We start from the raw sequence: 13,864 nt of genomic DNA, 5'->3' as shown, positions 1-13,864 counted from the left end.
GCTGCACTTCCTCAATAGCCAGAATGTCTTTCCTCAAATTTGGAGACCAGAGCTGCACACAGTACTCCAGGTGTGGTCTCACCAGGGCCCTGTACAGCTGCAGAAGATCCTCTTTGCTTCTATACTCAATCCCTCTTGTTATGGAGGCCAGCATGCTATTAGCCTTCTTCACTACCTGCTATACCTGTATGCTTGCCTTCATTGACTGGTGTACAAGAACATCCAGATCTCTTTGTACTGCCCCTTTATCTAAATTGATTCCATTGAGGTAGTAATCTGCCTTCGTGTTCTTGCCACCAAAGTGGATAACCATACATTTATCCACATTAAACTGCATCTGCCATGCATCTGACCACTCACCTAACCTGTCCAGATCACCCTGTAATCTCCTACCATCCTCTTCACATTTCACCCTGCCACCCAGCTTTGTATCATCAGCAAATTTGCTAATGTTATTACTAATACCATCTTCTATATCATTAATATATATTGTAAAAAGCTGCGGTCCCAGCACTGATCCCTGCGGTACCCCACTGGTCACTACCTGCCATTCTGAAATGGAGCCTTTATCACTACTCTTTGTTTCCTGTCAGCCAACCAACTTTCAATCCAAGTTAGTACTTTGCCCCCAATACCATGCGCCCTAATTTTGCTCACTAACCTCCTATGTGGGACTTAACATATGGGAAAGTAGCATAGAGTATAATAGTTGATTGGGGGAGGGGATGAAGGTGATAGGTCAGGGAGGAGGGTGGAGTAGATAGGTGGAAAAGAGGATAGACAGGTAGGACAAGTCATGGGGACAGTGCTGAGCTGGAAGTTTGGAACTGGGGTGAGGTGGGGAAAGGGGAAATGAGGAAACTGTTGAAGTCCACATTGATGCCCTGGGGTTGAAGATGAGGCGATGGTGGACAGACTTTGAGGATTCAGGAGGTGAGCTATTCACCGCAGTATTCCTTGCCTCTAATCTGCTCGTGTAGCTACTGTGTTGTGATGAGTCCAGTTGAGTTTCTGGTCAATGGTAACCCACCAGAATGTTGATATTGGCAGATTCAGTGATGACAACACCATTAAATGTCAAGGGGCAGTGGTTAGATTGTCTCTTAGTGGAGATGGTCATTGCCTGGCATTTGCATGGTTTGAATCTTACTTGACATCTGTCAGCCCGAGGCTGGATATTGTCCATATCTTGTTGCATTTGAATACAGACTGTTTCAGTATCTGTGGAGTGGCGAACGGTGCTGAACATTGTGCAATCATCCGCGAATATCCCCACTTCTGACCTGATGATGAAGGGAAGGTCATTGATGAAGCAGCTGAAAATGGTTAGGCCTAGGACACTCCCCTGAGGGACTCCTGCAGAGATGTCCTGGAGCTGAGATGACTGAATAAAAGAACCCGAATTAGGTGTCTTATGATGATCACATAGATTATCATGGGGAAAAAAAACATCTGGTTTACTAATGTCCTTTAGAGAATGTATCTGCCATCCTTACCTGGTCTGACTTAAATGTGACTCTGGACCAACAGCAATGTGGTTGACTCTTAGCTCTCCCCTGGGCAGTCAGGGATGGGCAATAAATGCTGGCCCAGTCAGCAGCACCCTGTGAGCAAATTTAAATAAAATGTGGGTTCAAATCCCGCTGTAACAGATGGTGACATTTGATTTTAAAAGCATTTGGAATTTAAAGCTAGTCTAATGTTGACCAGGTCACTAAACACTTTGTTGTTAATACCTATCTGGTTCACTGAATATCCTTCAGGGAAGGAAATCTAGCCCTTTGGCCTACATCTTATCCCATATCCACAGCAAATTGCATTTCCTTCTTTGTAAGTGGTAATGTCACTCAACTAGAAATTGCCAAATTCCCAGGGCTAATCTCCTTGGGACCTGGGTTCAAATCTCATCCCGGTAGCTGATGAAATTTAAACTTAATGAAAGTATCCAGAGTTTAAAGCTACTCACAGTAATGGTGACAATGATAGCCATGATCGTTTGGACAATGTGGTAGTTCTGTCACGGTAATGTCACTCGATAGTAATCCAGAGCCCCAACAATGCTCTGGAGGCATGGGTTCAAATGTCATTCTGGTAGATTGTGAAATCTGAATTTGATAAGAGGCTGAATTTTTTTAAAAAGCCTCATGACCACCATGTAACTACTGGCAATGTTCGCCATAGCCCCTTATAGAGGTTTATAAAATCATAGAATTCCTAGAGTTTGGAAGCAGGCCATTTGGCCCATTGAGTCCACACCAACCCTCTGGAGAGCAAATAAGGAGTTCGGAGATCAGTGGGCCTTCATCAAATCCTCTGGACTGATGCAATGGAATTGTGTTTCCCCAGTATGGCACTGGAGATAGTGCCAAGGAAGTCTACCAGGATGTTGCCTGGACTGGAGAGTGTCAGTGATGAAGAGCAGTTGGACAGACTGGGGTTGTTTTCCTTAGAGCAGAGGGGACTGAGATGTATAAAACCTAATGGGGCATAGATAGGATAGACAGGGAGAAACATTTCCCCTTGACAGTGGGATCAGCAGGGGGCAGAGATTTAAGGAATGGGACAGAAGGTTCCAAGGTGATGTGAGGAAAACATACTGTCTCAGAGGGTGATGGGAATCTGGAACTCACTGCCTATAAGGCTGGTAAAGGCAGAAACCCTCCTGATATTTATGGAGTATTTAGATGGGCAGTAATGATGCCAAAACATACAAGGCGAGAGACCAAGTGCAAGACATCAGGATTAGGATAATCAGGTCATTGTTTTTGGCCAGTGCAGACTTGATGGGCCAAAGGGCCTTTTTCTGTGCTATAGATCTCTATGACTCTAATATCTTTTCCTCCTCCCATAACTCCTGTGTTTGTTTATTTGTCTGTTTGGCTGTGTCTGTGTCCATGTATGTGCAGCAGTTTAGATGGGCAGTAAAACTGAAGCAAGCAGCGTTGTAAGTTAATACTTCATATCTTGTTTTCCTTTCATTAGAAATGATTTCTTGTAATAAATGGGAGTTTCTTGTTAGATACAAAAGCCTGGTCAGTATTTTCTGACAATCTGACAGGTAAACAGGAAGACTTGGAGTAATTTGATTAAATCTTTAATTTTTGTGATGACCTTGGGGTTAGTCGGGCTCAAGTGTCAGTGTACATTCCCGAGTGAATTGTGGTTCTGCCTGGACCCAAACTTCCTCAGAGTTCCTTTGATGCCTTCACCTGTCGCAGTGAAGGGCACGGTTTCCATCTATTGCCCTGAGAAGACACTGTTGAGGACATGCCAATGGAGAGGCTGTGTACTGAGAGGTAACCATGTGGACTCCAAACAGAAGTAGGAGAAAGTGAGGACTGCAGATGCTGGAGATCAAGTTGGGAGTGTGGTGCTTGAAAACCACAGCAGGTCAGGCAGCATCCAAGGAAATGTTGAAAGGCTTTTGCCCAAAACGTTGATTCTCCTGCTCCTTGGATGCTGCCTGACCTGCTGTGCTTTTCCAGCACCACGTTCTCGACTCTGAACAGAAGTAGATAAGCATGTTCATCACCCACAGTTGGATACACATTCTAAATGAGGAAGAATTTCTTCAGCCAGAGGGTGGCTAATCTATGAACTCAGAGGCCAAGTCATTCAGTGTATTCAAGACAGAGATTAATCGGTTCTTATTGGTAAGGGGTTCAAAGGTTAATGAGAGGAGGCAGGAGAATAGGGTTGAGAAATGTATCAACCATGATCAAATGGTAGAACAGATTTGAGGGACTGAGTGGCTGACATCTGCTGTTATATCTTATGGTCTAATGGTCATACTGGCTGAGATTACCACGAAAGTCCTATCTTCCAAACCTTTCCCCTCGCCTGAGACATGGTGACCATCAGGTTAACCCACCACCAGTCACCTCTCTGGTCCTCTGGGACTATGGCGATTTTGCCTTTACCTTTTACTCAACCAGAAGAGCCAATCCCTGGTCTCGGCCAGATTGGAGCCTGGGCTTCAGCAACGTGCTTGGGCTAAGGAGAGGAAGATTCAGTCAGGGTTCCTACTCCATGTTGCTGTCCCATTATCACATAGTCTGACGTCAGGATCTTGTGATGCCTGCCTGTATGGAGGATCTGCCTGACATTGTTCATGGCCTGGACTCACGAAAACTGAGTATAATCAAAACACAATTGCTAGGAATAAACACTCAGCGACTGCAGAGAGAAAGACAGTCAACATTTCGAGTGAGTGAGCTTTCGTTAGAAGCGATTAGCTGTTGAGGCAAATACCAGAGCAAGTTTCATGGGGCCAGTTCAGAGCAGGGTTGTTAACCAGTGATAAGGCGTCCTGCTCTATCCTCTCAGATTGGAAGCCAAATGAGAAGGCCTTCAGATTTCTGGGCCTGTTTGAGATGCTGTGGCGTTGGGGCTGGGGGTGAGGGGTTTTGTGGACGGCAAAACAAATACTTTCCTTTCTAATTGTTGCCTTGTCCTTTCAGGAAAGAATTTGCGGAACTGATGGAGAAGTACGATTGTCACAGTGATGCTGGATCAGCCCGCAGCTCACCTACTCCCCATGCTGCTGGTGAGAATCACAGGCTCAAAGGCTCTGACTGAGGGAACATATAGCGTCACCGATTGAAACTCCTCTGGATCTGCCTTCTATTTGTACGTCAGGAAATATATTGCCGCTTCTTCACTGTCACTGGGTCAAAATCCTGGAATTCCCTCCCCAAGGGCATTGTGGATCGACCCACAGCACACGGACTACAGCGGTTCAAGATGGTAGCTCACCCCCACCTTCCCAACGGCAACCATGGACTGGCAACAAATGCTGGCCAGTGCTGCCCAGTTCCCACAAGTGAATAAAAACAAATCACCGCTCCTACAGTACCAGATATTAATTGAATCTTTCAGATTATCCTTCTGTGCTGTCTAGCTACTTAAGACAAAGAGGATTTTCAATCTATAAATATAGGCTGCATTGTCAAAAAGAGACTGCCTTGAAGATTTATATCACTAGTTTCTTCCAGTATATTTCTGATCTTCTGGATGTGTGCCTGTGCCATGCAATATAATGCCTGTTCTGGATCAGTGCAGTGCTTTGTGGAAGCAGATATTGTTCTAGATTAATAGTAATACAGTCAGGAACAGGAGGCTATTTGGGATGTGCATTGTAAACACTGACTGTTATGGATCACTGTGATAGTACATATGGAGATTGACTGACTGTTAGGGAGCAACACAAAGTGTGACCGCACATTTCAGATAAGTGAGGAAATGTGCAGCATTACTGCCTGTTCTGGCCAGTTTGCAACTGCGCAGGCTGTACGAGAGTAAAATGGGTAATGTTATGAATTGTGAAAGTACCTGGTTCATTGATATGTTGTTGCCATGTTTTTGCTGTCCTGAGTTGGACCATCATGAAGAGTGAGTGAGCAACCCTGGGTGACTTTGCAAACTCTCTTCTTAGATAACAGCTGAGGTTTATATTTGTGTTATCACTGTTTTTAATCAACCTGCTCAGACATGTTGTGACACGCCTGTAGGACAGGTGTCACTGGGACCTGGGCCGTCTGACAAATGCCTTCATACTGCCAACTGCAAGGGGCTTCAGAATAGATCAAAGGCTTTCTGAGCAGGAAATGGAGAGGATCAGGGTGACAGGTGTTGAGATGGGAAGAAAAGGAGAAAGGAAGCTGAGGGACAACTTTTTTTACACAGAGGGTGGTACGCATATGGAATGAGCTGCCAGCAGAAGTGGTTGAGGTGGGTACATTAACAACATTTAAAGGGCATTTGGACAAATACATGGATAGGGAAGGATTAGAAGGGTATGGGCCAAGTGCAGGGCAGTGGGGCTAGTGTGGATGGACGGTTTGGTCTGCATGGACCAGTTGGGCCAAAGGGCCTGTCTCCATGGACTCTATGACTCCATGATTCTCTGATTCCGGAAGGGGGATTCAGAGTGCAGGATATGATGCTGAGGTTTCACTGCTAATGGTTAATGGGATAGATAATATTGGATAGATCAGGAGAGTGTGCGTAGATTGGGAGTCAGAGGTGAAGGAGTTGTGCAGGGTTAAAGGGAAAAGGAACAAAGTTATAAACAGTTCCGAGAGCTAGTGCAGACATGATGGGATGAATGGCCTTCTCCATCACTACAACAATTCTGTAGTTCTGATTTTGCAAGCAGAGTGTATAGTGCGTCTTCTAGGGATTTGAAAATAAGGAGAAGAATTGGTGAGGCTGAGGTCACGTGCACAATGAAGACCAAAGCGGAAAACGCAAATGTTCAAAACAGAAAGCCTTCAATGATGTTCTCATTGTCGTACTCAGGTAAACACCTCGAGAGCACGTCATCAACATCCTTATGCAGCTGCCCGAGTCCACAGCTCTTAAGCCCGAACGATATTGTGGCTAGCAACAGTGGGATTGTTACTACAAACACAGCAGCACCAACCAGAAGGTAATCATCTCCTCAGCACCCAGCAGGGTCTCAGCTACTGGGGCTCTTATCCCCTGTAAAGTGTCTGATGGTCTGGCCCTTGGGGGTCAGTTTTCCTGTCTCACCCTCTCTGTCACATGCTGTTCCCTATTAGCACCCAGCAGTGAACTGTGCTGTCTGACCGAGGAGTTGACTCAATTGATAATATGGAAAAGTATTGCTGACCTGATCTTCCTGATCCACTAGCTCACAGGACAATGCCTTCATCCCAGAAATCAACCCTTTTCCAAACTGCTTCCAATGAAAGTCTTATCTCTCCTGAAGGATTAAGACTGAAACTGTACACAATACTCAAGAGGGTTTGTCACCAGTGTTCTCTTCAGTTCTTTGGAATAGTTCTCTCTGCATTATTAGTCCAGTTGTTGTTTTTGTGTCGCCATAGTCTTACCGGACTTTAGGGCTGCTTCCTCATTAGAATGAGGAGACTGGTGGTAGTTTATCCTTAGGGTCACCATGCCTCAGGTAAGGGCAAAGCCGAGAAGGTGGAAGCCTTCACAATAACCTTGGCTACTACCTCAGGAATTGAACCCATGCTAGTGACGTCACTCTCTATCTCAGACCAGCCATCCAGCCAACTGAGCTAACTGAAAGAATTAAGAAAAACAATGTAAGAGAAACGTTTTCACATTAATTGGTTAAGGTTCAGAATGACATTGCGGTGAGGCAGATTCAATTGAGGCTTTCAAAAAGAAATTGCACGTTATCTGAAGAGGAACAATGTTTTGAGAAGATTTGTAGCTCAGGTTGAGGTTCTGGATGTAGGTTTGCTCGCTGAACTGGAAGGTTCATTTCCAGACGTTTCGTCACCCTACTAGGTAACATCTTCAGTAGGCCTCAGGCGAAGCAGTGTACATGATCCCTGCTTTCTATTAATATGTTTGGGTTTCTTTGGGTTGGTGATGTCATTTCCTGTGATGAAGTCACTTCCTGTTATTTTTCTGAGGGTGGTAGATGGCATCTAACTCGATGTGTTTGTTGATAGAGTCCTGGTTGGAATGCCGTGCTTCTAGGAATTCTCATGCATGTCTCTGTTTGTCTTGTCCTAGGATGGATGTGTTGTCCCAGTTGAAGTGGTGTCCTTTCTTATCTGTACGTGAGGATACTAGTCAGAGAGGGTCATGTCATTTTGTGGCTAGTTGGTGTTCATGTATCCTGGTGGCTAGTTTTCTGCCTGTTTGTCCAATGGGTCTGAGGGGGGTTCTTGGTTTGTGAATTTTGTGAAACCTTCAAGACCATCGATAATACCCTTACTGGCATAAAATTCACTAAAGAGGAGGAAAACAACAACAAACTGCCATTCCTAGATGTCATAGTAGAGCGAACAGCCAATGGGGAACTTCAAACCAGCGTCTACAGAAAACTAACACATAAGGACCAATAATTGAACTACAGAAGTAATCACCCCAACACCCACAAACAAAGCTGCATCAGAACATTATTTCAATGAGCCAACACACACTGCAGCACTCTCCCCTACATCAAAGACATCTCGGCAATGACTGCCAGACTCCTCAGACTTCTTGGCATCATGGTAGCCCACAAACCCACCGACACACTAAAACAGCAGCTAATAAACTTGAAAGACCCTTTTCAGACAACAAGCAAAACTAATGTCATTTACAAAATACCGTGCAAGAACTGTAACAAACACTATATTGGACAAACAGGCAGAAAACTAGCCACCAGGATACATGAACATCAACTAGCCACAAAACGACATGACCCTCTCTCATTAGTATCCTTACATACAGATAAGGAAGGACACCACTTCGACTGGGACAACACATCCATCCTAGGACAACCCAAACAAAGACACGCATGGAAATTCCTAGAAGCATGGCATTCCAACTGGAACTCTATCAACAAACACATCGAGTTAGACCCCATCCAACAGCCCCTCAAAAAAAGAACAGGTAGTGACATCACCAACCCAAAGAACCCCAAACATATAAATAGAAAGCAGGAATTTTCAGCAGTGCTTCGTACAGAGGCCCATTGAAGATCTTACCAAGTAGGGTGATGAAACGTCTGGAGATGAACCTTCCAGCTCAGTGAGCAAACCTATATTCAGGAACAGTGTGCAGGTTTGCATGGAGAAGTGGGAGAATGTCACAAAGTGAATTGCTGGTTTGGTGAGTGAGTGCAGGCACAATGGGCTGAATGGCTTCCACAGTAACATTCCTGAGCCTCAAGAGGATCTGATTACCAGCAGAGAGTTTGATGTCTGTTCTGATTCCCCCTTTTCATTCAGGAACTCTCCAATTCAGCTGATCTCTATTCCCAAAGTGACAAATCTTGGCTTGAACATTGTGGGTGGGACCAACAAGCCTGAGGGACCAATGGTGTGTATCCAGGAATTGATACCAGGAGGAGATTGCCATAAGGTCAGTGCTGACGGACATTATTCAATAAAGAATGTGTAAAGATTCAATCTTGCTGCAGGTAGATTAGTGCATTTGAATTAACAGGGATCGACTGTGCATTGTTTAATTTAACTTTGTGGTCTCCATTTAAACTCTGTGCCTTTGGAAACTTAACAGAAGAGCAACACCAAATTGCAGTTCAAATGATCCCAACAGTGTGGAAAGACCATACGGCCCATCAAGCCAGTACTGACCCACTGAAGACCATCTCGCCCAGAGCCCTCTTCCCAATTTCCCATGGCTAATCCACCTAACCTGCACATCTTCAGACTGTGGAAGGAAACCGGAGCACCCAGAACAAACCCACACAGACACAAGGAGAATGTGCAAATTCCACACGGTCACCTAATGTTGAAATCAAACTGGGGTCCATGCTGCTCTAAGGCAGCACTGTTATCCACTAAGTCACTGTGATCCTGCTAACATGCCATTAGATGGCAGCTTTAAAGTAGGAAAAGGTCCAGGTTTTAAAGTGCTTCAGAGGAATGTTAGTGGACAATTTTTTACCACAATTGGAGCAGCTGATCAAAATGTTAGTAAATAAAGGAGCATCTTAACGGGAATGAGAGAGATAGACAGCTTCAGTGAGCAAATTCCAGACCTCAGGGCTGAGGCACAGTCATTGAAGATGGAGCAATATAAATTAGCAATAGGCCAGAAATGGAACAGCACCTTCAGAAGGTCAGTACTGTGAGGGAGTCACACTGTCAGTGGGTCAGTGCTGAGGGAGTGCCACACTGTCAGGTCAATACTGAGGGAGTGCTGCACTGTTGGAGGGTCAGTGCTGAAGGAGTGCCACACTGTCGGAGGGTTAGTGCTGAGGGAGCGCCACACTGTCAGAGGGTCAGTGCTAAGGGACTGCCGCACTGTCGAAGGGTCAGTGCTGAGGGAGTGCTGCACTGTCGGAGGTCAGTACTGAGGGAGTGCTGCACTGTCAGATGGTCAGTGCTGAGGGAGCGCCACACTATCAGAGGGTCAATGCTGAGGGGATGCTGCACTGTCGGAGGGTCAGTGCTGAGGGAGTGCAGCACTGTCGGAGGGTCAGTGCTGAGGGAGTGCTGCGCTGTCAGAGGGTCAGTGCTGAGGGAGTGCTGCACTGTCGGAGGGTCAGTGCTGAGGGAGTGCTGCGCTGTCAGAGGGTCAGTGCTGAGGGAGTGCCACACTGTCAGAGGGTCAGTGCTGAGGGAGTGCTGCACAGTTGGGGGGTCAGTAAAGAAGGAACCCTGCACTGTTAGAGGGTCAGTGCTGAGGTGGTGCCGCACTGTCAGAGGGTTAATGCTGAGGGAGCCCCACACTGTCAGAGGGTCAGTGCTGAGGGAGTGCTGCGCTGTCAGAGGGTCAGTGCTGAGGGAGTGCTGCGCTGTCAGAGAGTCAGTGCTGAGGGAGTGCAGCACTGTCGGAGGGTCAGTGCTGAGGGAGTGCTGCGCTGTCAGAGGGTCAGTGCTGAGGGAGTGCCACACTGTCAGAGGGTCAGTGCTGAGGGAGTGCTGCACTGTTGGAGGGTCAGTAAAGAAGGAGCCCTGCACTGTTAGAGGGTCAGTGCTGAGGGGGTGCCGCACTGTCAGAGGGTCAGTGCTGATGGAGTGCCACACTGTCACAGGGTCAGTGCTGAGGGAGTGCTGCGCTGTCAGAGAGTCAGTGCTAAGGGAGTGCCGCACTATCAGAGGGTCAGTGCTGAGGGAGTGCTGCACAGTTGGAGGGTCAGTACTGAGTGGGTGCCGCACTGTCGGAGGGTCAATACTGAGGGAGTGCCGCACTGTTGGAGGGTCAGTAATGAAGGAGCCCTGCACTGTTAGAGGGTCAGTGCTGAGGGGGTGCCGCACTGTTAGAGGGTCAGTGCTGAGGGAGTGCTGCACAGTTGGAGGATCAGTACTGAGGGAGTGCCGCACTGTCGGAGGGTCAGTGCTGAGGGAGAGCCGCACTGTCAGAAGGTCAGTACTGAGGGAGTGCCGCACTGTCAGAGGGTCAGTACTGAGGGAGTGCCGCACTGTCGGAGGGTCAGTGCTGAGGGAGTGCCGCACTGTCAGAAGGTCAGTACTGAGGGAGTGCCGCACTGTCAGAGGATTAGTGCTGAGGGAGTGGCGCACTGTTGGAGGGCCAGTATTGAGGGATTGACGGACGTCGGAGGGTCAGTCCTGAGGGAGTGCCACACTGTCGGAGGGTCAGTGCTCAGGGAGTGCTGCACTGTGAGAAGGTCAGTGCTGAGGGAATGACGCACTGTCGGAGGGTCAGTGCTGAGGGAGTGCTGCACTGTTGGAGGGTCAGTGCTGAGGGAGGGCCGCACTGTGGGACAGTCAGTGCTGAGGGAGTGCCGCACTGTCAGAGGGTCAGTGCAGAGGGAGTGTAGTACTATCGGTGGTCAATACTGGGGGAGTGCCGCACTGTTGAAGGGTCAGTGCTGAGGGAGTGCCGCACTGTCGGAGGGTCAGTGCTGACTGTCAGAGGGTCAGTACTGAGGGAGTGCCGGACTGTTGGAGTGTCAGTGTTGAGGGAGTGCTGCACTGTCATAGGGTCAGTGCTGAGGGAGTGCTGCATGTCGGAGGGTGTGTGCTGAGGGAGTGCCGCATGTCGGAGGGTGAGTGCTGAGGGAGAGCCGCACTGTCAGAAGGTCAGTTCTGAGGGAGTGCCACCCTGTCGGAGGGTCAGTACTGAGAGATTGCTGCACTCTCGGAGGGTCAGTACTGAGGGAGTGCCGCACTGTTGGAGTGTCAGTGTTGATGGAGTGCTGCACTGTCAGAGGGTCAGTGCTGAGGGAGTGCTGCATGTCGGAGGGTCTGTGCTGAGGGAGTGCCGCATGTCGGAGGGTGAGTGCTGAGGGAGAGCTGCACTGTCAGAAGGTCAGTACTGAGGGAGTGCCGCCCTGTCGGAGGGTCAGTACTGAGGGAATGCAGCACTATCGGAGGGTCTCTAATGAGGGAATGCTGCACTATGGGAGGATCAGTACCGAGGGAGTGCCTCACTGTTCGAGGGTCAATACTAAGGGAATGCCGCACTATCGGAGGGTCAGTAATGAGGGAGTTCTGCACTGTGTGAGGGTCAGTGCTGAATTAGCTTAAAAAATTATCCAACAAGGGTTCAAACCTTAAGCCGTTTTACTGTAAAAAATAGACATACAGCAAAATTGACTAGACATTGTTTGATGGCACCTCATACTCTACAAAAACAAAACAGTTATTCGTTATGAATGTGCATCATTCCTGATGAAGGGCTTATGCCTGAAATGTTGATTCTCCTGCTCCTCAGATGCTGCCTGACCTGCTGTGCTTTTCCAGCAACACGCTCTCAACTCTGATCCCTAGAATCTGCAGTCCTCATTTTCTCCTGTTTGCGTTAAATGTGACTGAGAACCCCACACCACGTGCAAACTCATTACAGTGTGCTTTCAACAGAATTAGTCTTTGTAAGAAACAAAGCTCAGTAACTCCCGAAGGGTTCATTCACTGTCTTTCCTAGTGTCGTGTCTGGAGTGACTATTACAGGAGTTTCACTCAGTGTTCAGAACCAGTGACCAGCAGTCAGTCCATTTGTGTGATTCCAGCTCCTGGGCACACCAGGACACGTCTTTGTCTGCCACAGGATGAATTAGTTTGATCAGAGAGAGTCCTCATTGTTGTGTTTTGTCTGGTAACTGTCTGCGGTATCTCCTCAGCTCTGACCACCCTTGCTGCTATAGCCATTGTCCCTCTCTGTCTGTCTTCCTGTTAAAGCTTTCCAATTTGTTTGGGAGATTGAAAGTTTAGGACGGACAAGAATAGTTGTCTCTCTTCTTGCGTTCAGATGTAAAGAAACAATCTTAATTTTAGTAGGCATTTTCTGGGTCTCTGGTTTCCATGGTAACTCAACCACTCAGGCTCCATGTTGGACAGAAGACATTGCAAATCACATGACTTGTCACTACTCCATTTTATCTGAGAGAGACCAGACAAACATAACCATCTTATAAAACTGCAATCTTTAACTTCCTAGCCAATATTTATACCTCAACCAACATCGTCAATCATTACTTAGCCTATTGTCCAATTTATCATTTCACAAAAACAATGGAGTCACTGTATAACTTGTAGGTGTTTGTCAATTCTGGTGGTGAGACCTTTCTGTGAGCAAATGTATTGTCCTGTGGAGCACGTCTAAAGTATATTAATGGGTGTAAATCATTTTAGGATGACCTGAAGCTGTGAAAGGCACAATATAAATACAAAGATTTTTATTTTCTTGGAGCATGAAAGCATGTGCAATCTATTGAGCTTGTGATGTGATTGCTTGGTGTTAACACTGGAGGGCAGTGTTACCTTCTCTTCACCTCCAGCTCCAACCGAAAGCAAGGCCAATTAGTTTTCAGTTTACAAAAATTGGATAAAGTCCCAGTTTCCTACATAACAATGTTGTTTAATTGGTCTATTTGTAGATTCTTTCAAAATCACATTAATTAGTTATTCCTCACTCCAATTCTGAAAATAAGATGGAATAACCCCACGATGGGCACTGTCTGGAAATGGAAGGAGGCTTCACGCGTCTGCTATGTGCAGCTCTGAGATTACGGGATCAAGGTCCCTTCCAGAATATTGAATATAAACTACAGGACAATGCAGTCAGTGCTGTGCTGAGGGAGGTTCACACTTGCAGAGAGTCAATGGAGGAGTGCTGCACTGTCGGAGGGTCAATACTGAGACAGTGCTGCACTGTCGGTGGGTCAGTGCTGAGGGAGCGCTGCTCTGTCAGAGGGTCAGTGCAGAGGGAGTGCTGCACTGTCGGAGGGTCAGTGCAGAGGGAGTGCTGCACTGTCGGAGGGTCAGTGCTGAGGGAGTGCTGCACTGTCGGAGGGTCAGTGCTGAGGGAGTGCTGCACTGTCGGAGGGTCAGTGCAGAGGGAGTGCTGCACTGTCGGAGGGTCAGTGCAGAGGGAGTGCTGCACTGTCGGAGGGTCAGTGCAGAGGGAGTGCTGCACTGTCGGAGGGTCAGTGCTGAGGGAGTGC

General features: G+C 47.4%; 1 protein-coding gene across 1 annotated transcript in view; it reads left to right on the top strand.

Moving 5' to 3' along the window:
• LOC122548283 (PH and SEC7 domain-containing protein-like) overlaps positions 1-13,525 on the top strand; it is a 68,592-nt gene extending 55,067 nt beyond the window's left edge. Inside the window, exons 8-11 of the mRNA XM_043686811.1 lie at positions 4,461-4,546; positions 6,301-6,430; positions 8,721-8,853; positions 12,136-13,525. Coding sequence (XP_043542746.1) covers positions 4,461-4,546; positions 6,301-6,430; positions 8,721-8,853; positions 12,136-12,345 — 559 coding nt within the window. The 3' untranslated portion in view covers positions 12,346-13,525. The remainder of the gene's footprint in view (positions 1-4,460; positions 4,547-6,300; positions 6,431-8,720; positions 8,854-12,135) is intronic.
• The last annotated feature ends 339 nt before the right edge of the window (positions 13,526-13,864 follow it).

This window comes from Chiloscyllium plagiosum, unplaced genomic scaffold (assembly GCF_004010195.1).
Source record: "Chiloscyllium plagiosum isolate BGI_BamShark_2017 unplaced genomic scaffold, ASM401019v2 scaf_64, whole genome shotgun sequence".
Classification (NCBI taxonomy): domain Eukaryota; kingdom Metazoa; phylum Chordata; class Chondrichthyes; order Orectolobiformes; family Hemiscylliidae; genus Chiloscyllium; species Chiloscyllium plagiosum.
Note: the sequence above shows the minus strand (reverse complement) of the source record. Positions and strands in the feature narration are given on the sequence as shown.